This window comes from Leucopleurus acutus (assembly GCF_964270905.1).
Source record: "Leucopleurus acutus genome assembly, chromosome: 19".
NCBI lineage: Eukaryota > Metazoa > Chordata > Mammalia > Artiodactyla > Delphinidae > Leucopleurus > Leucopleurus acutus.
In genome coordinates, this window is record NC_139161.1 from 41,215,522 (window position 1) to 41,232,379 (window position 16,858).

Genomic DNA, 16,858 nt, shown 5'->3' on the forward strand with positions numbered 1-16,858 from the left:
TGCCTAGAATATTCTACCCCTCCAGGTCTCAGCTCAAATGCCAACTCTTTAATCTCCCTTCTGGTCATATCCCATTGTTATATGTCTTCATTGACTTATCCTATTAGAAATTATCTTGTTTATATAATTAACTGAAAAATTATGTCTCTCCCAGGGGGTTAGCTCTACAAGGCAAGTGCCTTGTGTATCTTGGTTCCCAGCACATGGGAGAGTGATTGGCACATAGTAGGCACCCTTTAAATATCTGTTGACTTAGTTAATGAGTATTTTTTGCCGGGAAGGATGTCAAATACTGCATCAAGAGTAAGATTTACAGTAGCTGTTTGAATTTATGCATTTCTAATTGGCAGACAAATTGCTGGCATGTAAATGGATACTGCAATTGTGTTTTTGAGTGGTTGATTCTCTTTAGTGAGTTACCCTGTTTCCAACTACTTTAAAGTGCTCTCAGTTGTTGTGCTAATTACAAATCCTGATAAACTCTCCATTAACGTGTATCTGCCAAGTACCTTCAACGAGATAATACTGTTAGAAGGATTTATATATGGTTGGAAGTAAGAGAACCACATTTATTTAATAACAGTCTTAAATTCATCTTGCCTTTCCACTGATGTACCTGAATAAGTGCAACTGGACTACATTTACCTGCTTGCTTATTTACACAGGTGGGATGTTGGCAGAGGCTTGCCCTGGGGAAGTAGAGATGTGGAGGCCAGAAAGAAATTCCATACACAGTCTTGGAGAAAACTCATTTCTTATGTGGCCTTGGCCCATCTCATGCTCACCTGGCATAAACCTGCTTCAGCATGGGACAAGCAGTCTTTGGACCCATAGGGCCCAACCCTTTCCTGGGGCATTTGGGTGGAGGCGTGTGTGTGTGTGTGTGTGTGTGTGTGTGTGTGTGTGTGTGTGTGTGTGTGTGTGTGTGTGTGTGTGTGTGTGTGTGTAGTGTTAATTTCTGTGTGCCTTGATTTCCTCATTTGTCAAATATATAGATTTATAGTAACTATTCCATACCTTGTTGTGAAGCTTAAATGAACACATGGGTGTAAGGGACCAAAGAAGCCACAAATAGTTGTGAACACATAAGGGACTATTTTTGTAACTATTGTTGGAGACAGTCCTGTCTCTGTGGGACATGGGACATGACTCAGTAGTCAAGTTGTAGCTGCTAGGCCCCATGAAACGGCCCGAACATTATGGAAGAATGCAAAACTCAGTCTCAGAGTTGGGATGAGACATTGTGGAAAGGCAGGATTTTCAGACTCCTGGAAGGTTGTACAGTTAGGAAAATGGCCTGAGGGGGCTGGGACTGCCTAAGGGAACTTCGAGAGAGAGAGAGAGAGAGAGAGAGAGAGAGAGAGAGAGAGAGAGAGAGAGAGAGAGAGAGAGAGAGAGAGAGAGAGAGAGAGAATCTGAATGTGAAGGCTTAGATTTTAGGTAAAAACATAGGGTAGATGAGATTAAAGTCTCAGGATAATTAAGCAGGACCTGATGGGGCCTTCCTGGGACAGCCCTCCCCATGTCCTGGCCTGCCTCTTGTTTGTGGAAAAGCTTTCGTCTCCCAGGCCTCTGTTGGTCACAAAAGGGTGGCTCAAGAGTTAATGATTGGAAGAATGTGAACATGTATAACAAAAGACAGCAGTTGGGTCAGGAGAACAGGTAATAATTTAAACAATAGATCAGCCATACAGTAGAGTCACAGAATCTTTAGTTCTTCCCTGAAGAACATAAATGACAGTACCTGACACACATTCCTGAGCTGTTTCACAGATACTAAAACCCCCACCAGATGGAAGGAGTTAACTGCATGATGACCATGTACATGTAGCCCCCAGACCAGTTGGAACCAGAAGGTGGATGATGTTGACTCCAGAATGCATCACCACCAATCAATCAGAAGAATGTCTACGAGCTGATCAAGCACTTCACAACTCTCTCCCCCTGTCTTTGAAAACCTTTCCCCAAAAGCCAGTGGGGACTTCAGGCCTTTTGAGCATTAGCCACCCATACTCTTTGCTTGGCCTTGCAATAAATGCTGCACTGTCCTTCACCACAACCCAGCATCAATAGATTGGCTTTACTGCATTTGGATGAATGGACCCAAGTTTGGTTCGGTAGCATCAGGTTCCACTGAGACATGGGCCACCTCATTAGTTCACCTACACATTCTTCAGCAGGATCATATGCCTGTGTTAAACCAGGTCTAGACTCAGAGTCTAGACAGGAAGGCAGTCTCAGGAACAGACAAATTACATTATAAGGCAAGCACAGAGGGAAAAGCACAGTGCCTGGGATCCAGGGAAGACGGAGGATTGGGAGAAACAAGAGAAGGATTCACAGAGGAGGTGATTTTGAACATGAGTGGAACTTACCACATGAAAAAACAGTTGAAGTTTATTCCCCTTAAAGAAAGGAACATGTGCAAAGACCAGGGTGTGTCTGGCAGAAGGGTGTGGAATCCAGTCTAGGGGCACAGAGTGTATATATGGGGTTACAGGTGGTGTAGGTTGTGGCCAGATTAGGTGGTAGTTGCAGGACAAACTAAGATGTTGGGCAGCACCCAGGGGTGAGTCTCTACCAAGAGGTGGTGCAGAGTACTGTTTCAGGATTGAAGCCAGACTGTCTGCATTGGAATCCCACCTTCCCAGCGACTAGCTGAGTAATCTTGGACAACTTCTCTGTGCCTTGGTTTCCTCATCTGTACAATGGGTGTTAATAATAATAACTACTTACAGGACCATGAGGAAGACTAGACAGCTGAACACACATGAAGTGCTTAGAGTAGCTTGACACACGTGAAGTGCACAACGTAACGTTAGCTAATAACCGCTGTTATTCCACGGAGGGCCAGGGGAACCTCAAGATTAAGGGATGAACAGGGGACCAGGAACCTCTAACCAAGTCTCAGAAGTAACAGCAGAGTGGTTGGAGGAAGACTATGAGGGCCACCTGTCATAGAAGCCATGGCAAGAGGATGTTTCCAGAAGGAAGGGTCAACAGGGTCAAGGGTGCCGAGATGTCAGGCAGGATGACAGCCAAAGGTGCCATGGATTTAGCAACAAGGAAGTCACCGTTGACTTTAGCCATTGCAGTTTTGGTGACGTGGTAGAGACAGAGGCCAGTTTGCAGTATATTGAACACGTGGGTTGGGAGGAACCGGGGAGAGTGACGCCAACTCTTCCAGCTGTTTGGCTGGGAAGGGACGCAAGTGAGAGGCAGCAGAGGTGGAGGGACGGTGAGGTCGATAACCATGTGCTTTGCCAAATACCCACTGCATCCCGCCATTGTCTCCTATGAGGTTCACAATCTCTGGTCAGCTAAGCAGCAGAAAGAGCAGAAAATATAAGTCAGAAATGAGGACACGTGTATAGACAGATGAAGAATGGCAGAGCTGGGAGAAAGGCCAGCTACCCATTTCCTCTCCCTTTTCATGATGTGATTGTGGGCAAGGGGGAACTGGGCAAGAGGGTGGAGGATGCTCAGTGCCGTCTGCCTGCTTTACCACACCTGGATGTAAAGGACCCATCTCTTGAAGGTGGATGGAGGAGGTGGCAGAAGAGGTTGGTGACAGATTCCTATAAACTAATATACGCTGGGTGCCCAATATGTCCCATCCTACTGAATCACATCATATCCAGGTGGTGGGAGAAATCTTTGGTTGAAATTGGTTCCAGCTAGAAACGGGAGGCAAGATGGATCCCACATCAGCAGAGGCAACACTGTCTATTTTTCACTCCTGCCCCTCTCTGCAATCCCTTCTCTGACATTTTAGATAGGTCTGGTCTTTCTTTGACTCTGCAGCTGGGGAGTTGTGGGTGGGAGTGGCTTGGAGGTTGATGTGTCACTTAAAGCAGCAATGCTTGTGGGAAGTAAAATGCATCCTTCTGATTTGTTTGGGAAATGTCTTTATGTCAAGGACTTTGGAACGATAAAACCATAATGGTGGGATTTTGGAAAATCATTTTCCAAACCAGGGCACAGGAGACCCAAAGTGGGATATTTCAAGGAGAAAACCAGTGGATGCCTGTCCAACATGAAGCAGAAACATGGCAGGAGGGCTGAGAGGCGCAGGGCAGCCTTCATGGCATATGATTTGTGCAGACTCTGCTGTTGCATGCTTGAAATTTTTAGTTTTTAAACAAGACCTCTCATTTTATTTTGCACTGGACCCTGCAAATTATGTGAACCTCCTGGTCAGGGCCGCAGGCTTGGTGGAACACATGGACTGCAGACTTCAGCTAGGTCTGGCAGGCAGCAGCCCTGACTTCATATGCTCCCCACGTGAACCTGGCTCCTGAAACTCACCCACCCTTGGGAAAGCTGGGCCAGCCAGCGGGAGTTGAGAAAGAACCTGGCCAATTTGCAGTCAGCTCTTAAGAGCAGCTGTAAAGATGCCTCAGACAAACCGAGCAGGGAGGGAGGAAACACAGAACAGTCCTGGAAACCACGATAATGAGCAGGGCTCTGTGCTGCAAGCCTTCCGACACATTTCCATATTTAGTCCTCACAATGGTCCTAGTACAGAGGCACTGGGATCCCAGTTTTAGGGATAATGACCCAGAGGTTCAGGAAGATGATCAGAATTGATGGTGCTGGTAAGCGGTGACCTGAATTAAAATGCAGGTGTCTGGATCCCAAGTCCAGTGCTTTTCCTATTACACTAGAGGATAGAGGTGAAGGCCAGGGGACCCAGATGTCCAGGCTGTGCTGGCTAGCATATCCCAGGCCTGGCTCCAGTTCTGAGCTAAATGCACTCTCTGTGACCAGTTCAGCTCACTCCAGAGCCCATGAAGCCAGACCTGGCAGTGGAGGTGTCTCTTTGGGTGGCCAACTCTAAGCTGAGCCTGAGAGCCAGGCCTAAAGGGCAATGAAGGAAGAGCATCCCTGCTCAGGCTCCCCTGAGCTCCCAGAGCTGTGGCCCCAAGATGAACTGGGAAATTGGTGGTGAGCAGAGGTGGGACCCAGACGTCCACCTACTACCTCAGGGGGAGAGGGCTCCTCAGGGGACTTTCCTAGCAGCATGTGGGCGTGTTTGCTGAATCATGGGTGACCTTGTTGGTGTTGGTGGGTATATTTTGGGGTCAAACTGTTGCCACTTCCTGCCCCTGCGTCCTTGCTCTGTTGGGTGGAAAAGCTGGGGCTTTTTTCTTCTACCATTCCCTGCAAAGTTGGCATCGTGCCCTGGCCTCCAGGTGGGCTGCAGGAACCCTGCAGGGCTTTCCAGCATCCCAGGGGCCCCGATCATGCCCAGCTTCTCTCTCTGACCACAGCCCAGCTCTCTGGTCCTGAGCATAAAGCCAGAAAACCACAGAGAAGGAGCCTGTCTGGGAGTTACGGTGGGTTATCTTCAGGGCTCTGTCACGGGGTCCCCATGTGACAACTCGCGTTTCCTTTCTGGGCTTCCGGCTCCTCAGCTGTAACGTGAGATGGCCCACCCCAATTGTCCTGAGCGTCCTCCTGAGCGCTGGGGGGATGTGGCACACACCTGACCCACGCTGACCCCCCGAATACACCCACAGAGACTTTGCAATGTGGCTATTTTTGGTCCAGAGCCGAATGGCTCAAGAACCACAAAACTGAGGCTACAAAACATTCTGAATCTAAGCCTGTGTGTTGCCTATCAGGCTTCTTTGAGTTTCTGGCTTCCTGGGAGCTTTCTAAGTTTCAGATGACCCTGGCTCCTAGGGTGGGTGGGATCTAAATGCCTCAGGGACTTGGATCAGCCCTTATTAGGCTCTTTGCCCTCTATCCTCATCAGAAAGGGCAGGGAGCCCTCCCCAGCAGGCTCTCTCAGTACAACAGGCCTGATCCGAAAGGCCAGATCCACCTCGGATGGACGAGGGGGCTGTTTAGGGTGTAGATTGTGGGCAGGGCTCTATCTGCCCTTAGGGACCCAGAATATCATTTCATGCCAAACCAGAGAAGGTCTCAGTAGCCATCCAGGCTAGAGGGAAGTGGTGGGATTGGATTATCTGGGGAGCCCTTTCGAGATACTCCAACTACCTTGAACTCAGAATACAAAGGTCCGCAGTGAGGTTCAAGCACGTGTCTTTGGATAAAAGCTTCCCAAATCATCCTAATATGAATCCCATTTCCGGGTAAAGAGTCACTGATTTAGCCAACTTCCCCACGTTTTAGGTGGGAGAACTGATGCCCAGAGGCAGGAAGTAGCCTGCTCAAGGTCCCACAGAAAATGAGCGGCAGAGCTCAGAAATCCTGATTTTTCACCCTCTTTCTACAGAACCCCACCTCCGTCACCTCTCCTGGATTCCTTCAAACTTCCCAGTCTGACTGCCTGCTTCCAGTCACTGTGTCCTGCAGCCTCTAGCACAAGCCCTCAGCACAAACCACACATCTGGCCGCACCCCTGTCGCAAGCAAAAGATTACTTAAGGCCTTCCCTCCACTGACAGCAAGCTTAGGTCCCAAGGTCTGAGCCCAGAAACAGGATCTTGTGAAACCCAGCCCAGGTCCTCCTGGCTCCATTTCCAGCCCCTCTCTGCAGGCCTTCCTCACCCCCGCATGCCCTGAAGACATCAGCCTCCACACCAGCTATTAGCATGCCATCAAACAATTGTTTGATTCTCCTTAAGAGATACAGCACGTTTCGTTTTCACAGAAGCTTATGAGCGGGTATCATTATTATCCCTGTTTGGAGATGAGGCTGGGAGGTTAAGAAAGGGAAAGAAGTCCCGCCAGTGGTGTACAGAGGAGCTGGGCCTGGGGGCCAGGCAGAGCCCACCCTTATAACCACACACAATGTACCATCCAGGCCCCTGCCCAGGGGAAATTCCACCTTCATCCTTCCAGGCCCAGCCAGTATTCCACATTGCAACCCAGTGAGCTCTCCGCTCCCCTAGAGGGGGCGTGTGCAGAGTCTAGTCTGCATATTATAGCAGCCTTGACCATCTGTGCCCGCTTACTGGTTTGCGTATCTGTTTCCCTCTGGAGGCCCTGACTCTGTGGTCAGCTCTCCTCTCTCACCTGACTGCCCATGCACAAAGTGGGCCCTCAGAAGATGTTTCCTGAATGAATGAGTGAAGGAATGAATGAATGACCACATCAGGAACTGAGACCTGTCACCAGCATCCTGTGTGTGGAATGGTGCCCATCAGCACAGTCGGAAAATGGTCCATCCATGCCAGAGGGTCCAGGGGGGTATAAACAAGCCCAGGGTTTGGGCCAGAGCTTCTCATCCTAATTCTGTCACTTGCTACTTGTATGACTCCTGTCACCTCCAGGACTTCTGTTTCTCATCTGCGGCTGGGGAATGACGAGAACAATGTGAAGACCTCTCCTTCCGCCTGCTTTAGCAACAGTCACTACGCACCCACCCTGGGTGGGGCGCTGGGGCATGAAGTGAGGACCACGACAGGGACTGCTGCTCCCCGGGAGCTTCCAGGTGAGGGAGGGGTGTGGACCACCAGGCAGTCACAAGATTGGCTTTGCTGCTATGGGGCGTGAGCCTGCTTCATGCTGGGAGCTCAGATGGGGCAGCCTGCAGGAGGTCTTCCAGATAAAGCTGGAGCAGGCGTCCCAGGCAGAAGGGGCAGTGACGCCCCAGCACAGGTGCGCAGAGCAGTAACAGTGCCGCGCGGCAAGAGCTCTGTGGGCCACGGTGTGCGGGACTACGTGAGCCGAGCCGAGACATTTGTACTTCACCTTCGAACAGCAGGCTGAGTTGTCACTCTGGAGCTCCACGGCTGTGGACGGGAATTGAAACACTGGTGACTGTCACTGCTGTGACATTCTTTGGGCACCCCCAGGGTCTGCTGTTGCTACAAGAGATGCTTGATGCCTCGTTCACTTTGTTGCTGAGAGCTGGATCACAGAGGCCTCCTGAAAAGAGCAAAAGGTGTCGAATGTTAGAAGACAGTGTACAAGGGAACCCAGGAGGAGGGTAAGAGTCGCTGGAAAACAAAAGAAAGGGTTTTTAATTCAAAGATGTTTGGGTGCTGGAGGCACTGTGGCTGGACTTGCACTTATAGGAGGCAGCTGGGGACGGGTGCGGAGGTGGGGATGGAAGAGAACACTGTGCTTCTGTGGGTGACAACGGAAAGCCTGGCCTGGGCGTTGGGCAGCACAGGATTAGAGAGGAAAGAGACCAGGAAGGGGGTCCCGGCTAGGGAGGTGGCAGCACTGCCTGGTTCCTGTGATGAAGCCTCAGATGGTCCAGGATTAATGGGTAGAGGGGGGAGGGGTGCAGTTTTATTGAGCACCTACTATGTGCCAGGCCTCATGGTAAGCGCTTCCGTATACTCTGCAGCTCATAGGACACGAGGTCTCTTCTCGAGCACTAAACACAGTTCCCAGTACCTGCCTCCTGCGGCGAGCTGTAAGCCCCACAGGGGCAGGACCAGTGTCTGTCTTGTGTCTGCTGTGTCCTCAGGACCTGTCATATTTTAGGTGCTCCACAATGATTTTGAATGATCCAACTTTCTTTTCCTCTCCCTCCTTCCTGCCCTCTTTCGTTTTCTCCCTCCCTTCCCTTCCTCTTCCCTTGTTCCAAGATAAGGTGAGACATCTCATTTAATCCTTCAAATAGCCCAAAGTTAGGCTGTGGTTTGAGGAGTTTATTTTGAAAACATTGGGGAGAGTTTTACCAGATCCAGTCGGTAGTGGATTTTACAACGAAGGAACTAAAGTTCAGAAGTGTTAAGTTACTTGCCTAAGGTCACACAGCTAAAAAGTAGTGGGGCTGAAATCTGACCCAGTTACCTCTGAGGGCAAACACGCTTCCTCCCCAAGTGAGGGAACTAAGAAAACTTGGCCCCAGAGATGGACAAAGCGAGGCCAGTATTGCTGCAGCTGTGCGATGCCAGGAAAATGACTCCTCCCTCCACCCGCATGGGTTTCTGTGTCCTGGTCTGAAGAATCAGGCTGAGATGTAACTGGAGGGGAAGCAGGCAGGACCAGGCTCCAGGACCCCCAGGCCAGCAGGGCTGAGGCAAGAATCTGGGGCCACTCCAGGAGGAGATGATCTTAAGATGAACCCGCACCAGTTGAGCTCTGTCTGACCTCTACCCATCCGCAGTAAATTGGTCCCTACTTCACAAAAGGTGACTAATAAGAAAACCTCTCGAGGGTTGGGATAGGGAGGGTGGGAGGGAGGGAGACGCAAGAGGGAAGAGATACGGGAACATATGTACATGTATAACTGATTCACTTTGTTATAAAGCAGAAACTAACACACCATTGTAAAGCAATTATACTCCAATAAAGATGTAAAAAAAATTAAAAAAGAAAGAAAACCTCTCTACAGGCACATACTGGTTTTCAAACTTCTAACTAAGAAAAGGGTAGTTCACATGAGAAACTGGTTCAGTGTCGATGCTGGGAGCCTTTCTTACCTTTCCCTCAACTATGCAGTTCTGATCCATCACAGTCAAGGCCATGGAGATTTTATTGAGTTATTACTTGGCCCGTGCTTTGTGCCAGGCTTAGAGAAGAAGAGATGGCGTGGGGCTGGGGGCGGGACCCTGTGGGACGCTAAGTTTCCATGCAATTGGAGCCTCTGGCCAGTTCCTTCTGGGGCTGCGGGAGCTGGGAAGGGGGAGGCATGACTAAGTCTTTCTGTCCCCTCTTTTCCTGTCCTGGGCTCATGGTAGCCGCAGTGAGGGGGAGCATGGGAAGTGAGCAGCTGGAGGGGCAGCCCTGTCCTGGCCTCGAGTGGGCCGAGCAGCATCCCCGGGAGGAGGGGAGAGCAAAGTATTTCCTGGGTGGCGACCTGGCCCCTCTCTGTGTCCCAAGTAAGTCTAAAGGATCTAAGGTGACATTTGACCAACTAGCCACATCCCTTTAATCTCCTTCCTCTTTGAGACCCCACTAAAACGACAACCAAGGAATAAAAAGTATCAGTCTGCGAGGACAAAGAAAATAGGAGAGTGACAACAGTGTCTTAGTGATTTCAACTGCTTTAAGTACTTTTTGGGTGGCAGGAAGCAGCTGGCCAGGTGAAGGAATTGATGGAGCAGGTCCTTACTGAAAGTGTGTGGTCCTTACTGACAGTGTGTTCCCAGAGGTGGCCGCACGTGGTGGTCAGATGACCAGATGCTTTGGCATCCACTGTTCCATCTGTGCAACGAAGTCTCGGTATGACCTTGGCAAAGTCAGTTTCTGCTTTCTGAGGCTCGTTTGTTCCCCATCTGTAATAGAAAGAGACCGTACTAGATTCTTATCTGCTGGTGCCTGAATTACCTGGAGTTTTCCTCCCCTGTCCCTCAACACGTATAGGCACGTGTGTCTTGATGTTGCTTCAGAAACGGGGTGAAGGTATTTTTGCATTTTTTGCTCTCCCAGGACACTTTCAGAGCCACTGCTGCAGATGGTCTCCAAGGGAGTTTTCAACTCCGACACGCCAGGACTCCCATGCAGGTGTTAGGATGGAGAATACACGGAATGGAGGGGTTGTAAGGATGTAAGACCTTCGTGTGGGAGATCCAGGCACAGAGGGGCTTCAAAGGAGGCTGAAGGCCTATCTGTGGGGACAGCAGAAGGGCCTTTACAGAGACAACGACATTTGCAATGGATGGAATTCACAGAGGGAGACAAGGAGGAGGGCCCTGCAGGTGGAGGTTACAGTGGCAGCAAATCCCGGAGATAAGAAAGCATATGACCTGTTCAGAGACTTGCAAATATTGCAACATGCGGGAATCCATGGAGATATCACATGGACCACGAATGGCCAGGTCAGCAGCTTGCACTTCATCCCATTGACCATGGGAAGCTATCACGTTGGCCTTGTGATTTTAACACACGGATATGGCCCAGCTACTTTTTCTTGAGCACCTGCTAGTGTTACTTACTCCACGCACTGCACACCATGTCTTCCTGACCTGGCCACTTGGTCGCTGGACAGTCACACATCTCTCCAGCCATTTCCTCATTCCGGGCACTGTCCTCCACGCTTCGCTGTCCTTACACAAGCTCCTTCCTCTGTGGAGAGGCCGCCTTCCACTTCAGCCTTCCTGCGGGAGACTCTGCTTGAAGAACATTCCCCTGGGAGGCCTCTCCCCTGTGGGCAGCTCCCAGCCTGCCCTGCGCCCTCCACATGGCACATCCACTGCTGTCCTTACACCAACTGGCTTTTCCTTATTTAGCTGTGATGCAATGGCTTGCATGTCATCGGTAGCTGTCTTCCCTGGGGCTAACCAAGGACAAAGAACAGGGCAAGTGATTGAAAAGTGTTGAGTGATTGAAAAAATAGAAATTGCAACTATCTGGGCCAGGCCCTTGACAGAATGGATCTTATTGAATGCTCCTCGGTCACCTGTGAGATACGAGTTACTCTTTCCATCTTGCACAGGAGATGTGACTCGGCCGAGTTTATGTATCCGCTGATTTGCAGAACTGGGATTCAAACCCACGTGTGTCTCAGTGCTGGTGCAGAGCTCTTCTGCTCTACCATGTTCCTGGGACAGTAGCTCCATCCCTGGATGGAAAGACGTGACATCAGAGGAGCCACAGACAGGCCACTTCCTCTCATTCACCTTTTTCCACGTCCCATTCAGCTGGGACAGCTTCTACTCAGCCTCTCAAGATCCGTATCTGTTCCTGCGCTTAGGGAAGTTTCCCTACACCTCTCACACCACCCAGGGGAGGTAAGGAAAGGAGTTTTCCATGTGGTCACTGGACGTGAGTAACCACCTCTTCTTCCTGTGACTTCCCCACCTCTGCACTGGGGCTTGGAAAACCCCACCCATGTCTTCTAATAAAAGCTCTGGGTACTGCAGGATGGGCCAGAGGACAGCTCTTCACTCCACCAGACTCCTTGAGGGACTCCTTCCAGGGAGGCCTGAGCTGGAGGTCCCGAGATGAAGGTCATCACCGCCGCTCTGGTGTGCCTGCTGCTGGCCGGGGCATGGCTACAGGATGTGGATGCCAAGAGCAGTGAGTTTGGCTGGAGTCACTTTGCTCCTCCTTAGGGAGGGCGGAGACGCAGGCAGGTGCTCTGGGGCTGGGGGCAGGCTCACCCCTTCATCTCCACTGCTCCAGAAAGAATTCTCCCTGAAGAGGAGGAAGGGAGGACTTGCTCGGGGGCAGGGGGACAGCAGGAGAGCCATAAGCCTGGGGCCAACACAGACCGCTGAGCAGCTGGCTTCAGCCAAAGGAGGCCAGCCTCGTCCAGACCCTGCGGACTGATGGAGGGCAGCTGTGAGGTCATTGAGGCCAAGCTGGAGGCCTGAGGTCCAGAGGAGGGACTGACTGGGGTCTCGCCTCCACAGTGTAACAGATAACGGGCAGAGTCTGAGGTCAGGATCTGGGGCTTTAACAGTTGGCTAACCTTGGGCAAGTTACTATACCTCCCAAACTCTGGTTTCGCTATCAGTAAGATGGGTTTGATCATGCCTACCCTCTAAGGCTGAAGAGAGAGTACTGACCTAACAGCAGACATATGGAAAGGGCTTTGCAAACGGTCAAACTAGGAGGAAGGAGCCAGGATTGAAATGCAAGTCTTTTGAAGGTGGGGTGTGTGTAGGGGGGGTTACAAACCGGCAGAGTGGGAGTTGTGGGTCAGAGCTGAGAGGACCAGGGTGGAGGGTGAGGTTGGGTTTGCGTGGAGCTGATCAGTTCCTGGAAGCTCTTGCCTGGTCATTTCATCAGTCTGAGCTCCTAAAACAGTCCCTAATCCTGCCCCAAACAGTGGACTGCTGTTGAATCAGACTCACAGGGTCTCGGGGCCCTTGAACCCAAATGTAAGGGCAGAACCATACCCTAGTGGTGGGATGTCAGAACTAGAATAGCCTTTTGAAATCAGTCTAAAGAGTCTTGCTTTTCAGCTGGGAAGTCGGGCCCAGGGGAGGACTCATCTTGACCAAAGCCACACAGCTGTTTTGTGGGGAGCTGGGATCTGAACCCCAGTGTCCTGACTGCCTAAATACAGAACTGGGTGGCTGATGAGACACTAGTGCCCTTTGGATGTGATCCCAAAGCCTGAGCCTGTTCTGGAAGGGTTTTTTGTTTTTGCTTTTTTCCCCATCCTGGATGAGAGGAACTCAGTCCAGCTTGAGAAATGGATGCAAACCATTTTTGCACTTCTCTTCTAGTGCATGTGCCATCCTCCAAGTGTTGTTTCACACTGGTGGAGAGAAAGATGTCCCTGCAGAGAATCCAGTGTTACAAGAACACCCGCTCCACCTGCTCCTACAAAAACCATCTAATGTGAGTGGTTGTATCCTCTTCCATCCTTGACTCCCTTCTCCAGAGGACAGAGAGCGGCCACCCTGGAATTAGAATAGCAGACGCTAGATGGCGATGTTCCACCGGATTAAGGTTTTGTTTTTTTGTTTTTTTTTTTTTGTTTTTTTTGTTTTTTTTTTTTTTGCGGTACGCGGGCCTCTCACCGCTGTGGCCCCTCCCGTTGCGGAGCACAGCCTCCGGACGCGCAGGCTCAGCGGCCATGGCTCACGGGCCCAGCCGCTCCGCGGCACGTGGGATCCTCCCAGACCGGGGCACGAACCCGTGTCCCCTGCATCGGCAGGCGGACTCTCAACCACTGCGCCACCAGGGAAGCCCTGGATTAAGGTTTTTTAACCAAACTAGTGAGGAGGCCAAAACCTGGGCGCAGAGCTGAGAGTGGGCTCTAGGACGAACACCTGTGTTCCTGCAGTGACATGGGTTTCTTGGAGCTGCAAGGCGCCAAGTGTTATATCTTAATATTTTATGCCCAGAGCTTAAAAGCTCCAGGTACTACTGGGTGATGGTAAGAGTGAGGGGCTCTCAGATAGTTCCTGCTTCTGGATTTGCCAACCTATAGTCTTGAGTGACTCTGGACAGGTAAGTCTTCTGAACTTCCTTATCTGGGTAGCCCCTCTGCACTCCTGACCTGTGAAGTGGCGTAAACACGATAGCTGCATCACAGGGTCGTTATGAAGCTCCAGGGAGGTAGCTTACACTTGCCACTCAGTGTCTATAAGGCACTTTCATGTATATTACTATCTCATCTAACTCTCTTGGTCCACACATTTTCATTATCGTGAAAACTGAGGTTCAGGGAATTGGAGAGATTTGTCTAAGATCTTGCAGATAATTAAAGGCAGAATTGACCTACGGTTTTGGACAATAGCCAAGTTTGGGAGGTGGGTAGATCAGAAAAGAAACACACGCGCGCACGCGCGCGCGCACACACACACACACACACACACACACACATCCAAGGCAATGACTAGGGGTCCCGGATGGACACAGACACATGAAAAGATGGAGCAGGTGGGCCCTCAGAGATGTTCTAGGAGGGGAATTTTCCATGTTAGCAGATCCTCAGAATGTCGGCAGCCTTCGCTCTACCCTGATACAATGAATCCGCAAAAGGGGTCCACGAAATGAAATTTTTAAAGCCCCCCATCCCTTGCCCCTGAAGTTTGGGTGTTCCTCCCAGCGTACAAACTGTAGGTCTTACGCAATGACTTCATTTTATAGGCCCCGGGAGAAAAGCTTAGGGGCACCCAGGAGCAATGAGGGGGTGATGGAACTTGTGTGTGGCACCCAGGGGGTGGCTCAGGTGACTTAGCCCTTCCTTTGTTCTCTGCCTACAGATTGAAGCTGAACGGAGGCCGAGAGGCCTGTGTCTCACAGACAAAATCGTGGGTTCGGGCTTATTTAAAAAGGATAAACCCCTGCCAGTGAAAGGAAATATGAGCTGATTCCTTTCCATCCTGGACTCTGGACACCGTGTGGCTTTACCTGTCCCCTCAACGCCCAACCCTACACCAGTCCTTCTGCCCCTACTTTGCCAGGTCACGCCAGAGGGTCTGCTGGGTCCTGTTAAGATATGTTGTCGCACTTTATATAGTTAAATTCTAGAATCTTCAACTTCTGCCTCCCTGTGCCTCTTGGACCCCACAGGGATTTCAGGGTGCAAAGCTGATTGGCATTGAGGGGCTGGGGTCAGGGGCCGGAGAAAAGGAAACATGTTGGACCAGGTGCCAGGAGAACTGACTTCTCATCATAGAAGCCAATAAATGACTTACATCTCTCAGCTGACTGCCTTTGTCCTGGGGGATAAGCGTCGACTCTGGGTTGTGATGTAGATTCTCTGTGGGGCTGGGTCCCCATTTGGATGCAGGATGTTCCCCATCACCCCCGCCCACTCTGCGCTGCCCAGAGGGTTCAGAGGCTGATGATATCCAAAAGCTGCCCTAGCTGGACGGGATCTTGGGCCTCATCTGCTTGTAAGACGATGCTAGCCCCATTGCATAGATGAGGTGACTGAGGGCTGGAGAGGGACACCCACAGGCCTGAGGACACGCAGAAAGTCAGGATTAGATCTGGCGTTAGAGCCCAGGGTTCCCGCTGCTCGGCTGCTTACAAAACCAAACTCATGAGTGTTGCTAGAAAGGTAAGTTGCCGTTAATCAGAATGCTGGCAATGTGGGGAGATGGTGGACTCAGTGTCCCCCCAAAGCCACCTCCGAAGATTCTGCTCGGCCATGAAAGGTTTTTTTTTTAAATTAATTTATTTATTTAGTTAGTTTTGGCTGAGTTGGGTCTTTGTTGCTGCTCGCGGGCTTTCTCTAGTTGTGGCGAGCGGCGGCTGCTCGTCATTGCGGTGTGCAGGCTTCTCATTGCGGCGGCTTCTCTTTTTGCGGAGCACGGGCTGCAGGGTGCACGAGCTTCAGTAGTTGTAGCACGTGGGCTCAGTAGTTGTGGCGCACAGGCTTCGTTGCTCCGCAGCATGTGGGATCTTCCCGGACCAGGGCTCGAATCTGTGCCCCCTGCAGTGGCAGGCGGATTCTTAACCACTGCACCACCAGGGAAGTCCGGCCATGAACGTTTTTAAGGGGAAACGGGGAAGTAATCTCAGTTAATCACTGAAATAGGGGGTCAGAGTCGTCACCATCCCCCACTGTGCAGGCTTGTGGACTCCTTGTGATCTTTTTTTAGATGCTCTCTTGCTAGCAGTTTTTTCGAGAGATTCCTGAAGGGGAGGCTGGGGAAGAGCTCTGGTACTCCATTAATTACTTACTCTTCATTTCTGCTGCTTTGATCTATGTAAAGAACCAACAAGTTAGGCAAAGTATTGTGTGATCAAAAGGTTTGAAAAGCGTGCTAGGGCCAGAAAGGAGTAGAGCATGCGGGTGCCTGGTTTAAGTTTAGCAACAAGACAAAAGGGACCTCCTGCAGAGAGCGCTTTCCTGCCCAAAGCTGCTTACAATGCCTCCCAGGGTAGAACTCTTCCCCTAGTCCCCAGATGCCACGTGACTGTGTGGTACAGCATGATACCCAGACCCTTTCTCAACCTGAAGGAGCCTGCAGAGTTGGTTAGCAGGGCCTTCTCCTGGGAAGGGCCCTGGAGAGGGTCCAGGCATCGGTGGGTCCACGTCTGATGAAGATGCCAACACAAGTCATCCAGAGGAGGGAGGCAGTCTCGGGAAGAACAGGGGGCCCCTCAGGGGATAGAGAGGAAGAGGAGGTCCTGTCCCTTTAAGAGGAACAATCACAAGCTCCAAGTTGTGTGACCTGAGACTCTAGGGAGACTAGCAAAGGAGGGCAGTGAATTCTGGGTCTCAGGGTTTGGTGGCTTTAGGGGAGACGGTCTCCTATCCTGTGTCTCAGGGCTTTTCCCTCTTTTCCCGGCATTCAACACGCAGCGCATCTGGCTCATTCTTCTTAGGATATCTCTTCCCTCCGCCCCCATGACTGCCCTGCTTCTCTGGCTACCCCTCACCTGGACCACTGCAGTAGGCTGCTCTTCGTGCCCCCCTGCCAACCCCATCCTGCCCTCGGCCCCGATCCCAGGCTACTCTTCCTGGCACCCCACACCCTGCCCTCCCCATCGCTCCAAAGACTTCAGAGCTGACTCCAAACTCCCACCTTGATACTCCGATTCCTCTATAACCGTGCCTCAACCTTCCTTTC

At 51.0% G+C, this 16,858-nt stretch overlaps 2 protein-coding genes across 3 annotated transcripts in view; both read left to right on the forward strand.

The window, feature by feature from the left end:
• The window catches only part of LOC309976136 (AP-2 complex subunit beta-like), a gene marked incomplete at its 3' end in the record, with an annotated part of 71,471 nt that extends 63,674 nt beyond the window's left edge, over positions 1-7,797 (forward strand). Inside the window, 2 exon segments of the mRNA XM_082861615.1 lie at positions 7,244-7,404; positions 7,769-7,797. Of these exon segments, the coding sequence (XP_082717741.1) occupies positions 7,244-7,404; positions 7,769-7,797 (190 nt within the window).
• Positions 7,652-14,776, forward strand: CCL1 (C-C motif chemokine ligand 1). Of its 2 annotated transcripts, none has more exons than XM_082861774.1 (5): positions 7,652-7,902; positions 11,308-11,602; positions 11,735-11,891; positions 13,049-13,163; positions 14,537-14,776. In XM_082861774.1, the coding sequence occupies exons 3-5, from the start codon at positions 11,816-11,818 to the stop codon at positions 14,625-14,627; spliced, it is 282 nt and encodes a 93-aa protein (XP_082717900.1). In that variant the 5' UTR covers positions 7,652-7,902; positions 11,308-11,602; positions 11,735-11,815; the 3' UTR covers positions 14,628-14,776. The 2 variants fall into 2 exon arrangements, with proteins under 2 accessions (XP_082717900.1, XP_082717901.1); XM_082861775.1 differs by lacking the exon at positions 7,652-7,902 and adding an exon at positions 10,265-10,690.
• Positions 14,777-16,858: the final 2,082 nt, after the last annotated feature.

What these genes read in the sequence shown, in the direction of transcription:
- CCL1 (XM_082861774.1), top strand. Translation starts at nt 11,816, where the DNA reads ATGAAGGTCATCACCGCCGCTCTGGTGTGCCTGCTGCTGGCCGGGGCA. An exon ending in GGATGTGGATGCCAAGAGCA is followed by an intron (nt 11,892 to 13,048) that starts GTGAGTTTGGCT and finishes CTTCTCTTCTAG; the next exon opens with TGCATGTGCCATCCTCCAAG. An exon ending in TCCTACAAAAACCATCTAAT is followed by an intron (nt 13,164 to 14,536) that starts GTGAGTGGTTGT and finishes CTCTGCCTACAG; the next exon opens with ATTGAAGCTGAACGGAGGCC.